Here is a 22,490-nt window from a genome sequence, read left to right as displayed (position 1 = left end):
TCATTTGAAAATGTACTTCTAAACTGAGACAAAAATCAAGTAAAATTTCTCACAGGTACTAAACAGAAATTTTGTGTTATTCTGTCAGTAACATCCTTGCTTAGGTTTTCTTTTAAGATGCAGTCTATTGAAACAATGTTTTGGAAGTAACAAAGGAACAACTTACAAAGTGGTAGCTCATGCACTGTTATATCTTGTGTGATACTTGGTTTTCTCTAAGAATCATGATGAAATGTCCTTACAGGTACAGTGTGACCACTTCCACCTCTTGCTGTGGTTCACACGTCTGAACAAACAAGTTCTTATATTGAAGGATGCCAATAAATGTGCAAGTTTGAGCTGCACTGAAAATATGAGTGTTGTGGAGGAATCAGTCTGTCCCCTCTGGAGACCCATTAAGAATTAAGCCATCAAAGCCAAGCCTTTAATGTCAACAATTCCTTCTTCAATAAGAAAAACAACAAATAAAAAGAAGAGCAAATAATGTTGCTTTGCAGTTGGCAAAATTATTGAGCTTGTCCTTTTCTGAGCAAATTTAATTTAAAATAAAAAGTAGCACAGTGTGAATCAAATAAGATTACCTACAAAGACAAAGAGCAGCGATGAATCGATTTTAATCCATGACACTTAATTGAAATTAATTGCATAAATGTGACTTTCATCTCCATTAGTGAACTGGGGAGACTGAGGGGATTTTTCCAGAGCTGCTCCTTAGAAACCCCTGTGTGGGCAGCAGGCTCAGCTTTCCCACCAGCTGCTGTTCACTGACATCAAAATTACCTTTCCCAAAGGTCTGAATCCTGATTTGGCCAGTTCACAGGACATTGAAGTTGGAAGGAACTCAGGTGGTCTCTTGCCCCCAAATCCCACTGCAGTAGTATCTGGAGGATGTTTTATAAGCACAGTGTTCCAAAATGGTCTGTCTTGTAGCTCAGTAAGGATGAAAATGCTGCTATCCTAATTGAATTTAGCTGCTTGAACTGAAGGCAAGTAATAAAGGTTTTAAAGCATATTTCCTGTGTGTAGCGAAAAATTGAGATTGAGCAACTGAAGTGGCAATATTGAAGAGGAAATGTCAGTATGAGTTAGCATGCACCTTTCCCAAGGTGTCCTGCAAGAACAGAGTAGTAAGGATTAGACAGAAAAACATAGTCTAAGGTGTAAGTATTAGTCCCTGGTTTAAAACTCCATGAGCCGTGATACAAATTTCTGCCAGGTGTTTGTAATTACCATGAACTGTCACTGCTTTGATATCAACATATTTTTCATGTGATAGGAGAACCTAACAATTCCTCTTCCTTTGTCTTTTTAGAGCACTTTCATCAACAGACCTGCCCTAGGGATTTTACCTCCAGAGAACTTTACAGAAAAACTGAAGGAGTCTTTGCTATCAGTAAGTCTGAGACAGCAGTGATCAGTTACCATGTTCTGTGTTCAGGGATGTGAGCACTTTCAAGGGATGTTATGGATTTTAACAGGGAACATTACAGATTAGCTGTTCATTCACCTGCCTTCCCACTGTGAGGAATGAGGTCAAACCTTTTTCCCTGACTTGACAACTGAGTGTGAGAACGTGGCATGTCAGCCCTGTGTAGATGCAGCCTCTTATTTCTGAGTTCAAGAACTGATGAGAAGACACATTTTCACTTACCTCCATTCCCTGTGCTTTCATAAGAGAGAGTGGGATAAGTGGCTTCTGTGTCTTGATTTCAATTTGAAGATCCTTGGCACTGAAGCTGAATCAATCCCTCTCATCTGCAGTTAAAATTGTCTTTCCTCACCCTGGGCATGGTTGGTCTCCCACTACACTGAAGTTCATGATGTTAAGGGCTAATCACTATTATTATCACTTGGCACTATATCTGTGCTCCATTTTTTGGAATAATTTTCCCTCTTGCTTGACAGGTGGCTCCCAAGGGCCTGTCACAGGTAATGACCATGTCTTGTGGATCCTGCTCCAATGAAAATGCCTTTAAAGCAATATTCATGTGGTACAGGGTGAGTAAAATATTAAGATGTTTTTGTAGGTTTAGTTGTAAAAATGAGTATTTATCATCAGAACTGCTACTGTAAAACTGCTTGGAGGTTGTCTTGCTCATGGTGTTCCTTATATTCAACCTAGTATAAAATCTTTATTAAAAAGTGTTCATCTAAGCTGTCACTTTGTATTGACACAACTTTAGAAATTAAAAGGAAAATGCAGATTGCAGTCAGTATGTAAAAGCAACAGCCAGTGTCTTCATTGGCTCCAATCTGGAATACCAGGATTACTGACTTGTGGTTTAGCCATAAATGCATTGGTTACAACTAACTACAGGAAAACTCTTGTTGGGTTGTTTGGGTTTTTTTGCAGAACAAGGAGAGGGGCCATAATAATGTCACAAAAGAAGAACTGGAATCTTGCATGATTAACCAGGTAACATTTGTTCTTTACACCTACAGATGTACCGTTGGCTCGGGCTTGCAAGGGAAAATTGGGAGGAAAAATTGGCTTTGCTGTATGTGAGGTGGAATTAGGGTTTTGTAAATTTAGGAAACTGTGAAATACAAACTGCTCCCAACAAATGTCAGTGAGCCATCAGGAATATGGGGGGGGTCCAGCATGGGGCAGCCCCAGCCTCTCCTCACTGAGCTCCCACAGCCCCGATGCCACCCCCAGGCACATCCACGTGCTCCTGGTTTGTGCAAAAAGGGGCTGAGTGTGCTGGATGCTCAGCCTCTTGTGAGCTCACATGTGCAGGGATAAAATTCCAAGGACTCATCAGTATTAATGAGGGCGTTTGGGAGCTCGGGCAGCTTTTAGGGGGTGAGCAATGTATTTGTAACAATTCGTGGTGCCCGATGGCTGGGGAGGAGCTGGGTCAGGGTGCACTGAGGGGCTGCAGCTCAGGCTTGGCCATCCCGTGGTGCTGTGGCCTGGGGGGTGTGTTGGGGGGTTGTGAGCCCCTCTGTGACCCCCTTGTGTGCTCTCCTTGCAGCCCCCCGGCTGCCCTGACTATGCCATGCTCTCCTTCATGGGTGGCTTCCACGGCAGGACCATGGGTAAGCTGTGCCTTGTCCCTCCTCAGCCCCTGCACTGACCCTCAGCTCACTGTGCCTGTGGAAAAGGGGGATTCCCTCAGACACATAGTACTGGAGGAGAAGCTGTAGCTTCGTTAAGCTTTGCCCTGGAAGCCCCGTCAATACTGAAACAGAATATTTGAGTGACAGGAGGAATCTATTTTATATTTTTTTAAAATTATTTTCAAAAGGTCTCTTATTGTCATTCGGAATCCAGAGTTTCCTGTTTGTATTCATGAAAATCTAACTCCTGGGGAAAAATTATCACAATATACAAACATGATGTTACTCATTTTTACCATTTTATATCAGCTCAATCCCTCTTCAGAGCATGTTACCTGAGAGTGCTGTGCCTGTGAGCTTTGTGAGCAGTTGTCTTTGGACAGGTGAAACCCAGCTCATCTGAGCAACCTGTTCAGACTGACAGAGGTTCTCCTGTTCTTCTGGAACAGTGCATGGGAAAGTGATGCTTACAAGCTAGAGCAATCCACTTAGACCTGACTAAACCCAATTGCCCAGTATTTCAAATATAAAGCAAAAAGAGCAATTAAGGTAATTCTACTGTCATGCTGTCAGGCAATTTTTCACCTCTTGGTAGCTTTTTTCCTTTATTGTTCTTAGACAGGTATTATTTTAATTTTTGCTTCTCTGGATTTAGGTTGCTTAGCTACAACTCACTCTAAAGCAATTCACAAACTGGACATTCCCTCACTGGACTGGCCTATTGCTCCATTTCCAAGGCTAAAGTATCCCCTGGAAGATTTTGTGAAAGAGAATCAACAGGAAGAAGCCCGTTGTTTAGAGGAGGTAAAAAATTCACTGGCAGCTTTCTGTTGGTTTTGATTTGAAATAATGAATAGTGTTGGTAGGATTAGTGCCTTTCACTAAAAGAATGTTTTCAGGGGTTGGAACAGCCCGTGATTAAAGCAGCATTCAGTGTTGTTTACAGTCCATTTGTCCTGCCTGGCAGAGGAGAAGCCAGCTGGGGCTGCACGAGTGACACCCCGGTGAAATCCCACATGCAGGACAAGTTCCTTGTATCCCAGTGAACTTGTCTGCCAGGCCTTGCCAAGGGGCCATGGACTAAGGGATAACACAGCATGGATAACCCTCTCTGCAAAGAGAACCTCTAACAGGATTTCAGGCTTCTCAGCTTTTCCCTGGCAGGTCCTGGTGTGAAGTTCTGATCCTCCCTGTGGCTGCAGGGAGTGAGAGGGCAGGGACACAGTGCCTTCCCCAGCCTGGGAGAAGGGAAAGCTGGGCAGAACAGAGTTCAAGGGAGGAGAACCATCTCCAGGTACCAGAAGCACAGGATTCCCTGTTGAGATCCAGAATCTCCAGCTTCCAAGGGCTCAGTCTTGAGAGATGGCAGAGGGGAGCAAGGAACTGAACTGGTGGAGAGTGTGGAGAGTCACAGCCAGTGGCAGGGAGGGCTGTGCAGGGATCCAAGAGACCACTTATCCACTTATCCAAACCTGCCTCAGTCCAGAAAAACAGAAAGCACAGCAGATGGCTTCCCTGGGGTTGCTCCATGACAGCTTTAAAAAAAAAACAAACAAAAACCAAACCAAACCAAACAAAACCCGAACCAAAACAAAAACCAAACAAAAGAAACAACAAACCCCAAACAAACAAAGAAAAAAGCACAACAAAAAAATAACCAAAGGCCGAATGCTCTCCTACCAAATCTGTGGCTTGACCCCCTTTGGAAACCATTGCTTTTCACAGCCTGCTGTGGGCCCTGAAAGCTGTGAGGGGTATTTCAAGTACAAATACATCACTAAATGCAGCAACTGGCACCACAAGGTTAATGAGAATTCTCTCTAATTCCCTTATCAGCAACAGGATTTCTGCACTATTTCATCCGATTAATTTTAATGTATCTGAAGTGGGTGACTGGAAGAAGTAAATTTTGCAGATGACCTTCTGTAATACATCAGCAGAGTTTGGGGTTCTGACACAAAATCTGTCTCCTTCCTTGCTGCTCAGGTGCAACAACAGCAGTGGCACAGCTGCCCACCACACTGCCAGCTGAACCTGGCTACTGCTTCCACACCACTGTAGATAAATGTGCAACTAGTTACAGTGTGTTTAGGACATGATTTAAACTTAAGTGTTATTCAGGAACAAGAGGGCTGTGTTAAATCCTGGAGGAACTACTTGTTAGTTGCTTGTGCTTCCTGACGCCTTCAGAGCCAGGAATGTCTTGGAAAAGTTGAAGCTCTGTTGCTGAGATTGAATTCTTGCTGGGAGGAAATGTGTGAATGTCCTGGAAGGAGAATGTATCATAAGTGTTTGATTTACAGGTGGAAGACCTGATTGTAAAGTACAGGAAAAAGAAGAAGATTGTGGCTGGAATCATTGTAGAACCAATACAGTCGGAGGGTGGGGACAATCATGCTTCAGATGACTTCTTCAGAAAGCTACGAGATATTGCCAGAAAGGTAATAAAACATTTCATTGGTCATTCAGTAGTAGCTGAACATGCAAATACTTTTGGGTGTCTCCAGAGGCGTTCCCCCTGCCCCAGGGACTTTGGGAGCTTCACAGGCCTCCCTAGGAGCAGTCAGGGTAGTTATGTACTTGTAGTCAGATACAAGCAGCCCCTGGTCTCTTCCATTTGATGCACATCTAATGGTTTCCTTAGTCCAATAAATTACCTTCTAATTTTGAGGTGAGAGAGAAATTACTTTGATTAATTAACTATGAACTTTGCAGTAGTGTTCTTTAAATGATAATGCCAGATTGTTGAGAAGGTTCCATTTCTGAGGAGGAGCATTTGGAAAAGGGTAGATTTTTAATTACAAACCTGTTTTTAACTGCAAAAAAGCTGAAACACAACTTGAGTCCAACCATAGTGCTGATGTTCCAAAAAAACAATGAAAAGGACAGATTTCTTGATACTTGGAGTGTGAATTTACCTGTTTAGAATTGATGGCCCTCAGGAAGACCTGCTCCATGCTTTTTTTTTACCCTCAAAACATCTGGGTGCTTATAGAGAAGAGCAGAGGTGACATTTGGAAAATTCTGTTCTGCCATGAGAAAAAGCAGCTTTTCCCATTATCATAGAATCATTTAGGTTGGAAAAGACCTCTGAGGTCAATGAGTCCAACCATTAACCGAGCACTGCCAAATTCACCACTAAACCATGTCCCCAGGTGCCACATCTACATATCTTTTAAATCCCTCCAGGGATGGGCACTCCACCATTGCTAACAGCTGCTTGTGCAAGGGTGACATGGTAAGTAATGTAAAATGAAAAGGGTTGCCTTGTCTGAAATGAGGTGCTGCCAGAAGTACTTACCAATTGTTTTTAATTGTAATATCATGATATAACTTATCTCTCTGTCCCAAAGTTTTAACAAAATAGTCTTCCATGTATAATCCCCACGTTTTCAGCTCACATGAGCAGCTCTTTCAGCAGACTTGTCTGAAAAGGCAGCTCTTCAGGCCCCCAGGCTGAACAGCTCATGCTGCTGGTATTGCCTTTGTGCCACAAGTGACAGAACTCAGACTGGGGGCAGAAACTTCTTATTTAAAACAAAGCTTCTAGAAATGACACTGCTTCCCTCGGGGGTTTTGAAAATGCCACCTGTGCTCCTCCTGGATGTTTTCAGGTACCCTTTAGACATGTTCAAGACTATATAAAAACATGTCCTTTGTGAGTTTGGGTAGAAAATAAGTTTCTAGTGCCTTTCTGAAAAAACAGGTGAATTCTGAATTGTGAAATCTGTCTCACAGTGAGTGGCGTTGGTGGAGGGGAGATTAGAACAGTGAAGGGAGGGGAAGGAGGGATGTTGCATGTCATTGGCTTGTATTTCTCTGTTCACTAAGGGAGGTATTTCTGTTTTGTAACATCCCCTGCTCCTCCCCTCTCTCCCCACAGCATGGCTGTGCCTTCCTGGTGGATGAGGTGCAGACGGGAGGTGGCTGCACAGGGAAATTCTGGGCACATGAACACTGGGGCCTGGATGACCCAGCTGATGTGGTAACGTTCAGTAAGAAGATGATGACAGGAGGATTTTTCCACAAAGAGGAGTTCAGGCCAAATGCTGTAAGATTTTCAATGAAACAAACTGTGCTGGTTGGTGACCCACTGAGGAGTGACTGTAACCTCTGTGGAAGGGACAAGGTTTCCTTCAGCAGTGCAGGTTCAGCTGGATGGAGCTGCTGTTTCACAAATACTTGCTGTGTGCTCACACGACAGTTGTCATCATCAGTTCTTCACTTGTATTCCAGTTGTTGTCAGTCACCAAGGTCATAAAGCTGGTGGGGGGAGTGGAGGACAGGGTTTAGCCTCATGGAACTAAACTTCAGTACAAAACCCAACCTCAAACTGACTCCTTTTCCTGCAGGGCAACTTGAGACCTTCAGAACTTGTATGTCAGCATTGCAGATTCTGTCAGCAAGATTTCCTCTTCACATTAATGACATTATAGATGCAATAAATGAAAAAAAAACAAGTAAAATTAAGGAGGACAACATAAAGCTTGATGTAAAACCCATATACATAATGCTGAATTCCGTGTCCTCTATAGCTGTGTTTCAATGAGATGTCAGAGCAGCAAGACAGAGTGCACTAAATGTGAAGCATAAAGTAGTCACCCCGTGTTTCAGCTCAGCAGGGCAGTGGGATTTTGCTCTTACAACAAAAAAAAGGGAGGCTTGGTGAGATTAGTGCATGCCTTTTCATACACCAGATGTCTGCACTGCCAGTGTGATGCCTTGCTTTTCTTTATTATAGTGATTTGCCTGTTAACATGTTCCACAACTCTCTTCCCACCCTTTCCCAAGCCCTACCGGATCTTCAATACCTGGCTTGGAGATCCATCCAAGAACCTTATGCTTGCTGAAGTCATCAAGGTTATTAAAACAGAAGACCTTCTAAACAATGCAACCCACGCCGGGAAAGCACTGCTGACTGGGCTGCTGGATTTGCAGGTAAACATCTGGAAGGATTGTAAATAAGAAAAGTAAATTTGCTGATGGGGCAGGATCTGACCTCATCCAGTTTAAACACCTGGACTGAGGAACTCCAGCTGGGGACTAAACCATAATCACAGCTTGCTGGTTTAGGTACTTAAATGCAAGTTGAATAACTGTGTGCGTTTTGGGTTGAAGTAAACTTTCTTTTACTGACTTAAGAATGTTCGGTTTATACAGCTTAATCCAAAATAGAGGGTGACCCCCCAAATATCTGAGTGTATGAACTGCAGTTAGTTAAATTACTTTGTTAGAAGGTTTTGTTACCACAAGCACCTGTATTTCATCATCCCAAAGTTCTTTTTAAAGGAGGGTGGTTTCAGATTTTTTTCCAATTCTGCTGGGCTATTTAAACAAGAAAATTGCAGCTTTCCCTCCCTTGACTAAGGGAAATTCCTCACAGCTTCTACCATGGAGCCCCATAGGAGATGGAAAGTCAGACAGGCATTTAAGGGTAGGCTTGGAGGTGCTCTCCTCCCCAAAGGCATTTTGCACAGCACAATCCCAAACACAGTCTCTGCTGTGTGAGCAATCCAGCCCCTGCACTCACTCCACTCCAGCAGAACCAGGAGGCAGCAGGGTTTCCACCTGGCAGAGCTGAGCTTGCCACCAGGTGCCCTCTGTTCCAGCACCTGCCATGGGCACGTCTCACCTCTCTTTGCAGGCTCGTTACCCCCATCTCATCAGCAGAGTGAGAGGAAGAGGAACATTCTGTTCGTTTGACACTCCAAATGATGCAACTAGGAACAAGTTAATTACAATAGCCAGAAACAAAGGTAAGAGAGTTTGTGTAGCATAGGTAATGCTCCTGAATTTTCCTTTTTCGGATGGTGTATGTGTACTACAGCATCAGAGGAGAGAAGGGAAATGACAAACAAAACCGTATTTAGAGTTTTCTGGAAATACTTGTGTTTTCAGAGACTTCAGAGCAGTACATTGCATGGTGTGTATATTTACCAGGCTCTATAGGTCTGGTGTTACTGGAAGAGATCTATGTAGGGCAGGAGTTTTTGTGACATCAGTCATATAGCCCTCTGCAGTGACCTCAGGTGTCCCTGGGCATGGCTTCCAGCTGCAGACAGGCCCTGGAGGGGATCCTCAGGATCCACACCTAACTTTCTCTGATTTTAACTGTGTGTGGGCCCTGGATTTGCTGCTGTCCATTTTTTCTGTTACTCTTATCTCTTGAAATGCATGATGCATCTAAACTGTGGTGAAACTAACATTTCAGAGCGAAAAATACACCATTTTTTGTTCTTTGAAACTAAGGCAGCAGGGAGAGAAGGCAAGCAGTTTGCTTCATGGTAAACCAAGGCTCTGCTTCGAGGCAGGGTAAGCCCAGCTCAGTGGCTGAGTTCTCATCTCAAATAGCTGACTTGGGGTTAAAAAAATTGCCATGTATTTAAAGTACTGAAGGAAGAGGTTTGCTGGCATGAGATATTCTAATTTTTTTGTAATTAAAAATGAAGTAGTTTAAAAACAAAATTGCAGAGAAACCTTCTGTGTCTTATTGTGGGACCAAGATACTTAACCAGTGGAGCTGAGCTCTGCGCTGGGTGGAGTCTTTCCACTGCTGTTGGAATTAGTCCCCATACTCCCAAGTGTAGAATATATATTTTATACAATATCTACAGACACCCACAGTGTTCTTCTAAGTTTCTGTGAAGTTTGATGTCCTTCACACCACTGGCCACGTGCTGTATCATGGTGTGGTTAGCAGGGATTTGGGGAGCTTCTGTTGGCCCCCCACAGTGAGGTGACCCTCAGTCAAGAGACCTGCATTTTTGTGGACACTTGGCAAAAGTGGAAATGACTACAGAGGACTTATTCTGTTCCTGTTTCAGGTGTTGTTCTGGGAGGCTGTGGAGACAGATCCATTCGTTTCCGTCCCACGCTGATCTTCAAGGACCACCACGCGCACCTCTTCCTGAACATTTTCAGTGACATCTTAGCAAACTTCAAGTAAAAAGCAGTTCCCTCACACTGAACAGCTGATTATGAAATTAGTTTGCATTAATTCATGTCTTCTCTACTTACAAGATAAGTGTAAAGTCATAAGCCGAGGTTTGTGTTCTGTGTGTGATCCTGCCCAAGGCGAGCTGCTCCATGCGCACGCGCCCCAGGCAGAGCGTTGGCACTGGTCACCAGCAGGTACACGCAGCTGCCCCTCACTGTGCATCCCCTACAACCTGTGGGCCTCCCTCTTCTGGCCTGGGCCATGCCAACTGCAGACTCCTCTCTCCAGCCGTGGCCCTGACTATCCATTCTCTGAACAGGACCCGTTTTCACAGGTGACCCTGATAGATTTCCGTCCAGTAACGGCAACAAGGGTGGCCCCACTTAGGAGCCACGTGCCTGCCATGTGGGAAGTGCCATTCTCTGGTGGCAGCTGGAATAAAATCAAGAGTTTCAAGGAAAGCTCTGCTTTCCGACCACTGCCAAGCACAGTGTTTTACAGAATGATTTCCAGCTCTTTTCCCTCGAGTACAGACATCTGCCCCACGAGGTGGGTCAGGGCACTCCCTGTGCCCAGCCTGCACATGCTGCTTCAGAGGCACCGGTGCCCTCAGCCACACCTGCAGTGCTGCAAGTGGCACTGAAGCACTTGTCCTGTTCTCCTCATCATGGGTGAGTTTTAAAACTTGTGACTTCTCTTACAACTTGTACAGAGAAGGCTCTACCCTGAAGTATGTAATTTGACAAAGCTTAGAGAACCATGCAAAGCACATTACTTCCACTTCTGCCAGCAATTCAGAATGATTCCAGATTATTTTACCATTTGCCCAGAACACACAATAGCCATTAATTTATCTATTACAAGTTCTACATGAATACTTGAGGTATTTTATAAAATTACAGCAGAAATGCTTAATCTTAGCCATTATCTGGTATCAGAGCCACTACAGTGAAGGCCTAGTCCTAACTGCACATTTATAATGCAAAGTAATTCTATTTTTGTTCTAATAATATATTCTAAATCATTGATACTTCAGAGATCTTCTAGAAAGCCACAGGATCAAAAAAAAAAAAGTGTCAACAGTTCATTAATTTGTTTCTCTTCAGAGAATTGTTTTGGATGTCTCTTTACTGTTTGCTTAGGGCTGACTTGAACTAGATCTGGTGCCTTTCTTTTCTTTTTCTTGGAGGAAGCATCTGGATTTTGTTTACTAAGTTTAACTTTCTGTTGTGCACCAAAAAACAGGGACCACAATGGACTTTACAGTTGCCCTATTTAGGACCTGACCACAATTTTTAAGTACATAATAAGAGACAGAGCAGTTAAAAGATTTACATGTTTAATACAGCTACCAAAATGTGAAAGGTTTCTTACCTGCTTTGAGAAGTGTTCATCATGGTTTTCCCACTTTAGAGTATGGTGTTGGGAAACCCAAGTACACTCACTTCTGCCAGCTGAAACCCAGTGGGATTTCTGTAAACCTCTGCAGAAACCAGAATTCTGGCACCACTGGGCAAAACCCGAGCAGGTTTTTGAACAGAGGTTGTAGAAATCTGGGGTAAGGACCAGTAAATTGGTGTTCAACAAAACCTCATTGCCATCGCTGTCCTTGTAAGCATATTATCAGCAAAAGGAAAGTCAAACCAAGAACTGTATTTGACAGCATTTTGGGAATTAGTTTGTTCAACATATCAGTGCAGTAGTTTTAGTGAATGTCTCTAGCAAGTCTTGTACTTTTACAGAAGCAAAGGTCCAGTAATTTGAAGTCTTACCACATCTTCACTTTTATTATGACTACTCTAGGTGTTTTTATAATTTTTACTGACACTCAGTAACTGTATAATTGTGTACAACATGTTGATGAAATCGTTAGAGAATACATAGAAAGCACTGCAGCTGAAGCATATAAAGTTAATATTGTTTACAGCATACTGTGGACAGTGCCAAATAAATGTTTAAACAAATACTTAACTACACTTCATGGTGTAACTAGTAACTGTACACAGATTCATAACAAATTACATCTCATGTGTAATCAATATTCTTAAATAAAATATTTATAATTGAAATTCTGCAGGGCTTTTAATTTTACACCTAGTACATGCCTGAGCTGAACCACTACTGCATATTAAATACATTCTGATGAAGATAAGCCTCCAAAAAACAGTGTATGTGTACAGCCCACTGTATTTTGCTGCCATGGTGTTTACACCAAGAACATTTCTCTTTTCCTTTTGATATTGCTGTGCCACACAGTATCAGCCAAAATTTAAAATCACAGAACCCCATGAGGAAAAGTTCAACATGAATAAATGGTAATTCAGGGTTAGCCTGTGCACTTAAACAGCAGTTTTACTTACCTGCATCTGCTGATCCACCAAGAGACAGAGGTTTCAATTTACATGAGGAAGAGACAGGGAAAAGAACACTCCAGATTATTGGTGAGGGTCAGTTTATTTGCCACTTTCAAATGAAGTAACAGCTAGAAGAGTGCTGTAAGGGGTTAACTTGCTTCTGACAATTCAAAAGATGTGTTATGTGTTACAGGTAATAGGTTTGGTTCTTTCTCAGGTTTAAATTCCTCCCTTCTACTGAGGTTTTGGAAAAGGAGGAGTCATACTAACACCATGGAGTAAGACCATTGTCCTTCATGGATACACATGCTGCTTTTACCATTCCAGTGGGAAGAAATATTTTACTGTGAGGATGGTGAGACACTGGAACAGGGAGGTTGTGGATGGATGCCCCAATCTTAGCAGTGTCCAAGGCCAGGTTGGATATAACCTTGAGGAATGTGGTCTAGTGAGAGGTGTCCCTGACCATGGCAGGGGGCATTGGGGCAAGATGATCCTTAAGCTCCATTTCAACCCCTTACTATTCTACGATTAAATGGGGCAGCAATTTCTGTAGAGGCTCCTGAAATGCTGCCCCAGCCTGTAACTTACCCTTACAGCTGAGCTGCCAGTGCCTCTTGCTGCACACCCCCTTCTTTTGTCCAGTTACATTCACATCCTGGAGGATCTTGCCAGGAGACCCCACATCCACCCTCCACAGCATTACACACCTCCTTCCCAGCTTCATTAGCACATAACTCACATTTCATTAACACATAAGCATGTCTGTGTCTGACATTCACCACCACTCATCATATGTACACACAAGACCAGTTTCAATTTCCAGAGGCTTCCCAACCAACCTGGAATTGGCTAAAAGCAGCACTGATTTGGAGTGAGGGTGCTCTGGCAGCTCCTGTATTTCACTTTAAGAGTCTTTCCTGTTTCACAACACCTGAAGGGGCCAGCTGAGACAGTTGGGGTCAGCACCACTAATGCAGCCCCCTAGTGCATGTTCCAAGGAGGACAGTTCAGACTGGGAACTGCTCTCACAGCACAACACAGACATCACTGAATCCAACGTGGAGAACAGACACTCCTCACACCATAAACAAGCTGCAAAGACATTTAATCCAGTGGATTATTCTTTACTACTGTGACTTTCCCCGCTGGGTGCACTTACAACAGGCTTTGCATAGGAAAAGGACAGGGGTGTCAGTTGGGTAAGCTAATTAAACCTCATGGAACAATAAGCACAATGAACGTGCAACACGGAAAATCACTGGAAATGAGGTGCTGTATCACACAAGTTCTCCAAATATTTGAGTAAACTTCTCTTTGTCTACAATCTGTCCATACTTAACTGTAAAATATAAAGTATCTGTGCTGTTATGCCGTTTGAACTGGAGAAGCAGCTCTCCCTTTCTGTCTCCAACTTCATCCAAAGTCACCACTGTCTCTATGGGACAGTAAATGTCATTCCGTCTTCCCCAGAATGTCAAGTGGGCCACTCTGACAGTTTGGCCAGTTTCACTCAAGTAGATGAATCCAATAATTCTTCTGAAAAAGTAGCTCATACCGTACAACATTGCACCAGCAAAGACTGCAAGGCCAGTTGTGTATAAGAGGATATTCTGAGACACCTGGTTCTGCAGGTAGAGGTACCAGATGGGAGGCAGCGTGACTGTGGTGATGGCAGTCTGCAACAGCTTCAGTCTGGACAGGACCCTGCAGTACTTTATCCCTGGAAACCTGTAGACCAGTTTGAACTCTTCTGTCCTCCCATCCACAGCCTTCTGCTGGACCACAGCAGCAGTGGCCAAATGGGACAGACACATGGACTCTCGCTGTCTCCTGAGATAACTGTTAACACCTCTGACTTGCTGGTTTTGTGTCTGCAAACACTCCCATGTGCCAAAAGTCCAGGGTGGGCGAGCATCTCCCCTTCTCCATGACCTTGTCCAGAGTACCTTCTGCAGACATCTCCCAGAAGCTGGTGCCACGCAGACTTTAGTCCTGACTGTGCAGAGCCAAGCCTGTAAGGAAAGGTTCCCACAAGTCATCATTTGAGCCCTCGTTAGAACTAAACCACAGTGAGCTTAGTCGGTCCCTCAGGCACCTACAGACAGCAAAGCACAAGCCCCTGCTCAGAGTAACCTCAAACCAGTGTTCAGTCAGGAAACGGGTGTTCGTGCTCACATCCCCCCGTGCAAAGCAAGAGGGAAAACACTTTGGATAACACAGTTAACTGAGATAACCAGTCAGCTCAGTGAACGGACCCCAGGGCGTCCCCTGCCTCTCTCGCTGTTTGGTTTTGATGTTCGAGCCACATCAAGGCACTACGGGCCGCGTCAAGGCAAAGAGGGCAGGAGAACGCGGGCTGCCGGCCGGCGACATCGGCGATTTGCTAAATAACCACTTAAATAGCAATTTTAGGGAAACAGGAGAGAAAAAGAAAAAAAAAAGCGGACTAGGCACGGTAAAGGGGAGAGGGGAGAGCGCTCTACACCGAGAGAGGGCCCGGAGAAAGAGGGACCAGACAGCGGGGACGTGCAGGATAAAAGGAAGGATGGGAACCCCGCCGCGGTGTAACACACACGCGAGCGCCAGCGCCCGTGCAGGGACGCGTTGGGAGGGGAAAGGGAAGGGGAATGGGAAGGAAAGGGAAAAGGGAAGAGGGTCCAGCCCGTCCCTGGCAGCCCCCATCCCGTCCCTCACGCCGCCATGTTCGCACCGCCCCTCAGCGCGCTGCGGCCCGGGAGGGAGGGGCGGCCCGCCTGCCCGGCCCCCCATGGCCCGCCGCCGCAGTCGCTCTGTCTGTTCGACGTGGACGCCCTCACGGCCCCAGCGCCCAGGCGAGTGCGACGGTCTGTGGGACGGCGGCTAAGGGCTGTCACCGACGGCTGCGGAGCGCGCGGGAGCGGGGTTGTCCCACAGCAGTGCGAAGCCCTCGGGCAGCGGGCATCGCCACACCCGGTGGTGCGTGCGAACTTGCCGGCGCCCCTTACCGGGGGAAACACAGAATAATCCTCCTTATTCTTAAAGCCAGTCCGCTTTTGAGCGGTGTTGCGAGCAAGCCTGCAGGCCTCCATGCGCAGCAGGGAGTTGACTGACGGGTGTTTTCGGAGCGCAGAGGATCTCCCCGGAGATGGCGGCGTTCCTGCAGCGGCTGCGGCAGAAGGTGAAGGTCGGGGTGGTGGGAGGCTCCGACTTGGCCAAGATCCGCGAGCAGCTGGGCGAGGACGGTAAGGACCGCGCTGATGCAATCCCGAGCTACCCGCAAGGAAGTCGGGAAGGTTAAATGTAGGTTAAACCCTGTTCGTTCTCCTCCTCCCTCGCTTTGAGCTGTTCCTGGTGATGTCGCGTTGCTCTCAGTCTGTGAAGAGCTGTTTCCCGGCACTTAGAAACTGCAGCGTGTTTGAATTTTACAGGTATCTCGGTATCGTATTAAGGGATTGTTACTAACGGTGAACTCCTGGCAGAACTTAGGGAGGGCTTTATCCCGTTGCTGCTTTACAGTGGGGCTGTGTGTGTGACACACACGTGTGGCTGCTCAGCTGTGAGCACATCCCTGGAGGGCCTGACTTTGTTCTCTGCACCATAACCCGCATAACAAACCCCTTTTGTAATGAGGTGCAGCGATGGACTCTCACCCTATCCTACAAGAGGCACTTCCTTTTCTGTGTCTTAATTGATGCCCCTGACAGCCTTCTGTCATGCTCAGATAACTCAGAATTTGTTTGGCTTCCAAGTGGTCTCCACTAAGCCGCATCATTTTGTGTTGTAGTAAGAGTCTCACAACTGCCAGACATCTACTGAAGATTAGTAACACTGAGGAAACAAACGTAAAAGAGCAGTATTTGACCTGCTCTCTCGCCAGGCTGTGTGCCAGGTTTTTGCAATATTTGAGGTGTTCAGTCACTTCCTTACACTTAATGCAAAGAGACATATTTTCAGGAGAGGAAGAGCCTTTGAGCAAAAACACGGGTAACTCAATTGAATGACTTCTTGTGATTTGAGGTGTGCATTAATCTTGGTGAGAAATGGGAGTGGCTTTGATCCTGTGCTTAATGTTATGCTGCTGAATCTTTCATGCTTTGGGATCTAATGTTTGCTGTAACCTGTTTAACGTGTAAGACAAACTGCGTTAAACATACATGGGGAAAAAGTATGTGTCACTGTCTTTCTGTTTGCTTGCAGTGGTTGAAAAATTTGACTATGTGTTTCCAGAAAACGGCCTTGTAGCATACAAGGATGGGAAATTCCTAAGCAAGCAGGTAAGTCTGAAATTTCCAGCAGTGGGAAAGAGAAATTTTCTAAAGATTTTCTAAAGACTTTTCTTTGTTGCTACAGTGTAGTCCTCTGTAATCACCCTTCTAACAAAGGCCAAAACTGCTGCTGTTTTCATGTTACCCCTGTTAATGGATCATTCATTTGGCCTGTAATATCAACATAAGTAATGGAGAGCAAACATTTAAAAAGAGATCCTGGCTGAAATTGCTGCCTTGAGCAGTGGTTCCAATTTACTGCAGGAACAAGCTCCATTTCTTCATACTTGGCTACAGCAGATATTAACTGCAGTTTTTGTTTAAGGCTGCTGCCTCTGGCCCACAGCTTCCTTCTAAAGTAGGTGCAAGAAGGGAGCATATTAAAGGATGCTAACCTTTATATGCTATGGTAATATGCTAAGCATGTTAACCATGGTGTTATGGTTAAAAAATAAAAAAGTAAACAAAAATAAAAATGAGAGCCTTTGGTTAATACTGTGTGTGCATCAGCTGAGAGTTACTGATTGAAGGCATGTTTGTTCCTCTGTGGTATTAACCATGCCTGATTATCCAATGTCTGTGTTTTCCATGTGACTTGCTTTTAGAATCTCAAATTCTGGACCCTTGGTTGAATGGTGTTTATTTTGTTAGAGCATTCAGGGTCACCTGGGCGAGGACATTCTTCAGGATCTAATCAACTACTGCCTGAGTTACATTGCAAAGATTAAACTGCCAAAGAAGAGGTATGTGCACACACACATCTCATGTGGCCATGTTCTCCTTGTTACAGTGTTGGACATCAGGATGTAAAGCTCAGCTCAGGCTGCTGAGCAGAAAAAAAATGACTAATTTGTGGTTTTGGAACACTGTGTATGTGAAACAGCTCAATCCATGCATACAAAGACAAGCTCCCAGCTAGAGCACAGGATTTGAAATATTGATTCAGCATTTTTAAGAGGGAAGGAGACTCTGTTTTGAAGTAGGAGTGTTTCCTTGATGTGTTTGGAATTCAGCAAACAAAAAAAATTTCCAGAGATGAGAGGTGTGCAGCAAGACCAGCTCTGTGTGATACATGAGGTGCAGCTGCTCCAGGCACTAAAATGCACCGTGTGAGGCAGGGCAGGACACTGCCCAGATTGATGTGAATTTTGCAGCTTCACCCCAAAACTGACAGCCTGGTCTGTCAGGCTCTGAGGATTGGGTTGATGGGATGCTCCAGTCACACTTTTAAAACCAAGCTGTACTTTTAACAGTCAGAAAGGATGACGTTGAGATTGCCAGATTGAAATAACAGTCCAAAATACTCCTTGGTGCCAGAGGGATGGTCTTTGGAATTAAATGGCAGTTCATTATGATACTTAGTGTTTTGATCAATTTTTTCATCTATTTTCTGTCTTGTTAATCCCTCCTTTTCCAGAGGCACTTTCATTGAGTTCCGGAACGGGATGTTAAATGTGTCCCCCATTGGAAGGAGCTGCAGCCAGGAAGAGCGACTTGAGTTCTATGAACTCGATAAAGTGAGTTACAGCTCTTGAACAATACCCAGCTCTCCTGGAGGAGGCAGTTACAGCCAGGTTATGATTTTTAAAAAACTTCTATACTTTCTGCAGTTTTTTTTTCATTGTAATCCATGTAGTTTAATGAACTTCTTCATTCAGACCTCAGCAAATAGACAATAGTTTTTTTGTTGCAGTGGTTAACAATGATTTCTTGCAGAAGGGGTGGGTTTGGCTCATGTTTCTTTTAATCCAGAACACCCAACCTCTACACACAGGGTAAAAATGCTGTCCTAGATAAAACCATTCCTTGGTGAGCTCTTTAGTGTATCAATCTGTATCCATTCAACTCAATAAAACTATTCCTTTACTTGTCCTCTGCAGAGCCTTTTAAGGCAGAATTTTAACAATTGAGGTCAAACTGTTCACCATTTATCCTCCTTTGTACACAGCTAAATGTGCAAGGCTGAAATGAATCTGAGCCACGAGAGTTCTGTTTCCTGCTACACCACAACAACTGACCCAATAAAAACCCTGAAACCTAATTCCTCAAAAGCAGACTTTATCTGTGACTCAGTTAATGGATGCTGAGGGATATCTAAGATATCTAAGCATTCTGAAAAAACCCTTCTTGGAGTATATGGCCTCAGAAGTGTAGTATCAGTTTTTTAGACTCTTCCTATGCCTGAGTCTTCCCGTTTGTAAAACTGAATTTTTCTGGGAGTTGAAGCACACTTTTGTAGTGTTCTAAGATTTTTCAGGTGGAAGAGCAAATATCACAGCATGTATGTGAATTTTTGCTCTTTTATATTTTTACAAGTTGGTAACAGATTAAAGTGGGAAGATTCTCAACTTGCTGCCAGTAATAATGTGGCTGTATCACAATCCTGGTACTCAGACCTCTGGGTATTTTTGAGATGTTTTTTGGGGGTTATCTTTTCACTGATGAATTAACACAGCTTGTAACTGATATGTGGTTTTGTTTTGTTTTTTTCTTAACAGAAGGAGCACATAAGAGAGAAATTTGTGGCTGATTTACGAAGAGAATTTGCAGGCAAAGGCCTCACGTTTTCTATAGGTAATACATTAAAAGAATGTAATTTAAAACATCAATTAATTTAAATTTAATTTAAGTCATATTGTCTCGTGGCTGTGACATATCCCATCTCATTTGTGTGATAGTTCTCACTGGGGGTGGTTGCAGGCAAGACTGAGCTTCTTTTTCGTCTTAGGCTTTCACTTGGACATTTTAATTGAGATCCATCAACAAAGAGAACTTCATTGCTTGTCATCAGTTCATTGTCCTTTAATGTCAGTTGTATGACTGATTCTGCTCATTTTGAAACATATTATATGCTTCTATTTAGTCAGAAGTTGTTTCTGTGAATCAGTTCTGATCAGAACTATTCCATCAGTGCTGTTCAGTTGCCCTTGGTTCTTCAGCTCTAACTGCACTGTGTGGGAGGAAGGAAAGAATCCAAAAGCAAGTGCAAGCTTAAAGAGAAAAATTATAATAGAGAGGGAATTAATATTCCATGCATTTCTTCTTTTTTCCCTTCTCCTCTAATATATTACCACATTCCTGCCCTTTGTTATTTTTCAGAAAGTATGGTTGCCATTAGTGCTGTGGCATTGAAGCACTAAGGCAGAAATGGACTGAAATGCAGCTCTCTTGAAGCATGTTTTAAATACCTTTAAGGCACCTGCTTCAACTGGGGATCATTCTTTTAGGTATTGGGGAAGTCCAAGGATTCAGAACTGGAACAGTTGTTGTCCTCTTAGGGTGTGTTAAAAAGGCTGATTTCCTCCTTTTTCTATTCTGAAAGCCTTAGAAAGTCTTTTGCCTTAAGACTTTATGGCTGTAGATAGACTTATGACTGCTTTCATTTGTGTCCATTCTTTCCAAAATTAAAGAGATTAAATGTAATTCTTTTTAAAAGGTTCACTTTTTGGGAACATGCTAAGACTTCCGTATTTGTTTAATGGATAAATAATCATCTCTAAATCACAACTGTAATAACTGATACCCTATAAAACACTTTCTGTACTTACAAGACCTAACTCATAATATTTCTGTGGCTTCTGCAAAGCTCCCTCTGCCTAAAATCTTACCCAGTTTAGGATTTCTTCACTTCCTCTCCCCTGAGAAATGTGTTCTTACAATCAAACCAGTCTGCTTGGTTCATGTCTCTCCTAGGAGGGCAGATAAGCATCGATGTGTTCCCTGATGGCTGGGACAAGAGGTACTGCTTAGGAATTGTTGCCAGTGATGGATACAAGACTATTTACTTCTTTGGAGACAAGACTATGCCAGTGAGTACATTAGTTTGTTATATTAATTTCAGAGCTGTTTTAAAGCACAGGGACTGTAGGTTCTAACATTCTAACCTAATTCCTGATGAATTCCTGAAGTCAGGGTACAAACACACGTCCATGTTTAACTGGCTGTGCTGCTGGGGGAGAGCTGGGAGGTTTTCCTCCTGTTTCCTGATGTGAACACAAGGTTCTTGACAGACTTAATAGAAATTGTTTGTAAATGGAGCTTCTGTAATTCTGTTAAAAACCTAGGTGACATGACTATGTGATAAACTGATTATCCTCTGTGGTTAGTGGAGATTGATGCTTCCTGTTGGCTGGTGGTTATTAAACATATTTATTTCCCATTTAATTTAATTTAATGCCTTTCCTTTGCTCACCACTGTCTCCACATGGGGGAACTGAACATAGTCCCTGTCCCCCATCATTGGGCTCAGCAGGGCAATTCAGAAGCTTTTAAAACTCCTGAGCAGAGACCTGACAAGAGCCTGTGAGGGCAATGGCAAGCACAAGGACTTGGATGAAATTAAGGCTGTCTGAATATGGCCAAGGGACAGGGGTCAGGCTAAGTTTTACAAGAAAAGGCTTAGTTTTATAAGAACCTGGAGTTATAAAACTCTGAAGTTACAAAGAACTTTACAGATTTATAAACTTGAAAAGGTGAAATTTTATAAGGAAAAGACGATTAAATTAAAGGGGTTTTCTGCCTTGACAGCAGCTGCAAAAGTAATCACCTGTCCCTCTGGCACAGAGTTCATGGACAGTTCATTTTAAACCCTGTAAGTGGCAGTGCAGCATTTTCAGAGTGTTGAAGTACCAAGAGCTGCTGCTGACCCCGTGAAAGCAGAGTGGCAAACAGCAAACAGAAACTTGGGAACTGCTTCCTGCAGTGCTCCCGGTGGTTTTCAGGGATCTCTGCTCATGCAGGTGGCACTGCTGTTGTTCCCTGAGCCTTGGCAGGTGTCCTGTCACTGCAGGCCCTTGGAAAAAGGCCCTTCTTTCCATGTTTTCCTTTATGTGTCCTTTTTGTGTGATTATATGTTAAATAAAATTAAATCCTCTTCTGCTTCCAGGGAGGGAATGACTATGAAATTTTCACAGACTCCAGAACAGAAGGCTACAGTGTCACATCCCCCCAGGATACGAGAAGAATCTGTGAAGAGCTATTTTTTAAATAAAAGACTTTCAGAATTCACCCTTCCAGGACGGTTAAAACAGCTTAATAACTTGAGACATCATCTTCATTCTGTATTGATTTATGGTCTTGAAACTGGCCTGCAAGGCTTTATCCCTAGTTTTTTTATTTTGAGGCTGCTTTTTAAAAGATGAGCATTTTATAAGAGGTTTGGGGGTTTTTTAAATACTGCCTTGTGCTATAAAATCATGAATTATAAGACAGTTGGGACTTTCTTGTCTGAAACTGGAAGATGAATAGAAGAGACAGGATTTATTTCTTCCTGGAGGTGGGAAGATTGAACTGAGCCATAAGTTCCTGACCCCACATGTGTTCCAGTGTGTGGTCAGAAGGTGCTTCAGGTCTCCCACCCCTGGGAAGGCTGGACCAGCTGAGGCCAAAGTTACCTCCTCAGAATGGCACAGTCAGATCATGGTACCTACACTCTACAGACTACTAAAATCTAAAAAAAATAAAAAAAATTGTAAAGATAATCAAAGTAACGTCATCACAGTAACAAAATATATTCCTGTCACTTTCTGATAGTTTTCTGATTTTCTTTGTAAGAAAGAAATTAAGGGTAAATGAGATTTTAGTACTAAGAAAATTACCTGAATTATGTTTCTCTCAAAATTCAAGTCAACACCTGACAATCCATGTAACTGTTAATATTACTTATCTGGCATTACAAAACTAATCTTGTGTATGAACAATTTGATTTAGTAACAAAGAAATAAATCTCATCATAAAAAATTACTGTTTCAATTTGTCATTTTGGGAAATAAAATACTTTAAGCAGAACCTGTTGCATGCTGCCTGTCTGTACAAGGAAATGAGGGACCTGAGTCTTTCCAATTCCACGTTTATGTGATACCTGCACAGTAAAAAAAAAAAGGGGAGAAT

The 22,490-nt window shown here is 43.5% G+C and overlaps 3 protein-coding genes across 3 annotated transcripts in view; 2 read left to right on the top strand and 1 right to left on the bottom strand.

Moving 5' to 3' along the window:
* The window catches only part of ABAT (4-aminobutyrate aminotransferase), a 52,934-nt gene extending 40,865 nt beyond the window's left edge, over positions 1–12,069 (top strand). The window contains exons 7-16 of the mRNA XM_008921734.3: positions 1,313–1,393; positions 1,906–1,998; positions 2,354–2,416; positions 2,979–3,042; positions 3,719–3,867; positions 5,367–5,504; positions 6,947–7,114; positions 7,855–8,001; positions 8,708–8,819; positions 9,888–12,069. Coding sequence (XP_008919982.1) covers positions 1,313–1,393; positions 1,906–1,998; positions 2,354–2,416; positions 2,979–3,042; positions 3,719–3,867; positions 5,367–5,504; positions 6,947–7,114; positions 7,855–8,001; positions 8,708–8,819; positions 9,888–10,009 — 1,137 coding nt within the window. The 3' untranslated portion in view covers positions 10,010–12,069. The remainder of the gene's footprint in view (positions 1–1,312; positions 1,394–1,905; positions 1,999–2,353; positions 2,417–2,978; positions 3,043–3,718; positions 3,868–5,366; positions 5,505–6,946; positions 7,115–7,854; positions 8,002–8,707; positions 8,820–9,887) is intronic.
* A 692-nt stretch (positions 12,070–12,761) lies between these two features.
* On the bottom strand, positions 12,762–15,067 carry TMEM186 (transmembrane protein 186). The gene is made up of 2 exons (XM_029957853.1): positions 15,052–15,067; positions 12,762–14,370 (listed from the first exon to the last, which is right to left on the bottom strand). The coding sequence occupies exons 1-2, from the start codon at positions 15,057–15,059 to the stop codon at positions 13,635–13,637; spliced, it is 744 nt and encodes a 247-aa protein (XP_029813713.1). The 5' UTR covers positions 15,060–15,067; the 3' UTR covers positions 12,762–13,634.
* A 388-nt stretch (positions 15,068–15,455) lies between these two features.
* PMM2 (phosphomannomutase 2) lies at positions 15,456–22,333 on the top strand. Its single transcript, XM_018067470.3, has 7 exons — positions 15,456–15,578; positions 16,534–16,610; positions 17,253–17,344; positions 18,019–18,118; positions 19,100–19,175; positions 20,295–20,410; positions 21,487–22,333. Exons 1-7 carry the CDS (start codon positions 15,482–15,484, stop codon positions 21,589–21,591), a joined length of 663 nt encoding a protein of 220 aa, XP_017922959.1. The 5' UTR covers positions 15,456–15,481; the 3' UTR covers positions 21,592–22,333.
* The last annotated feature ends 157 nt before the right edge of the window (positions 22,334–22,490 follow it).

Source organism: Manacus vitellinus, unplaced genomic scaffold (genome assembly GCF_001715985.3).
Source record: "Manacus vitellinus isolate BGI_N305 unplaced genomic scaffold, ASM171598v3 scaffold_12_pilon, whole genome shotgun sequence".
Classification (NCBI taxonomy): Eukaryota; Metazoa; Chordata; class Aves; order Passeriformes; family Pipridae; genus Manacus; species Manacus vitellinus.
The sequence above is the reverse complement of the archived record's forward strand: the minus strand, read 5'-3'. Positions and strand labels throughout refer to the sequence as shown.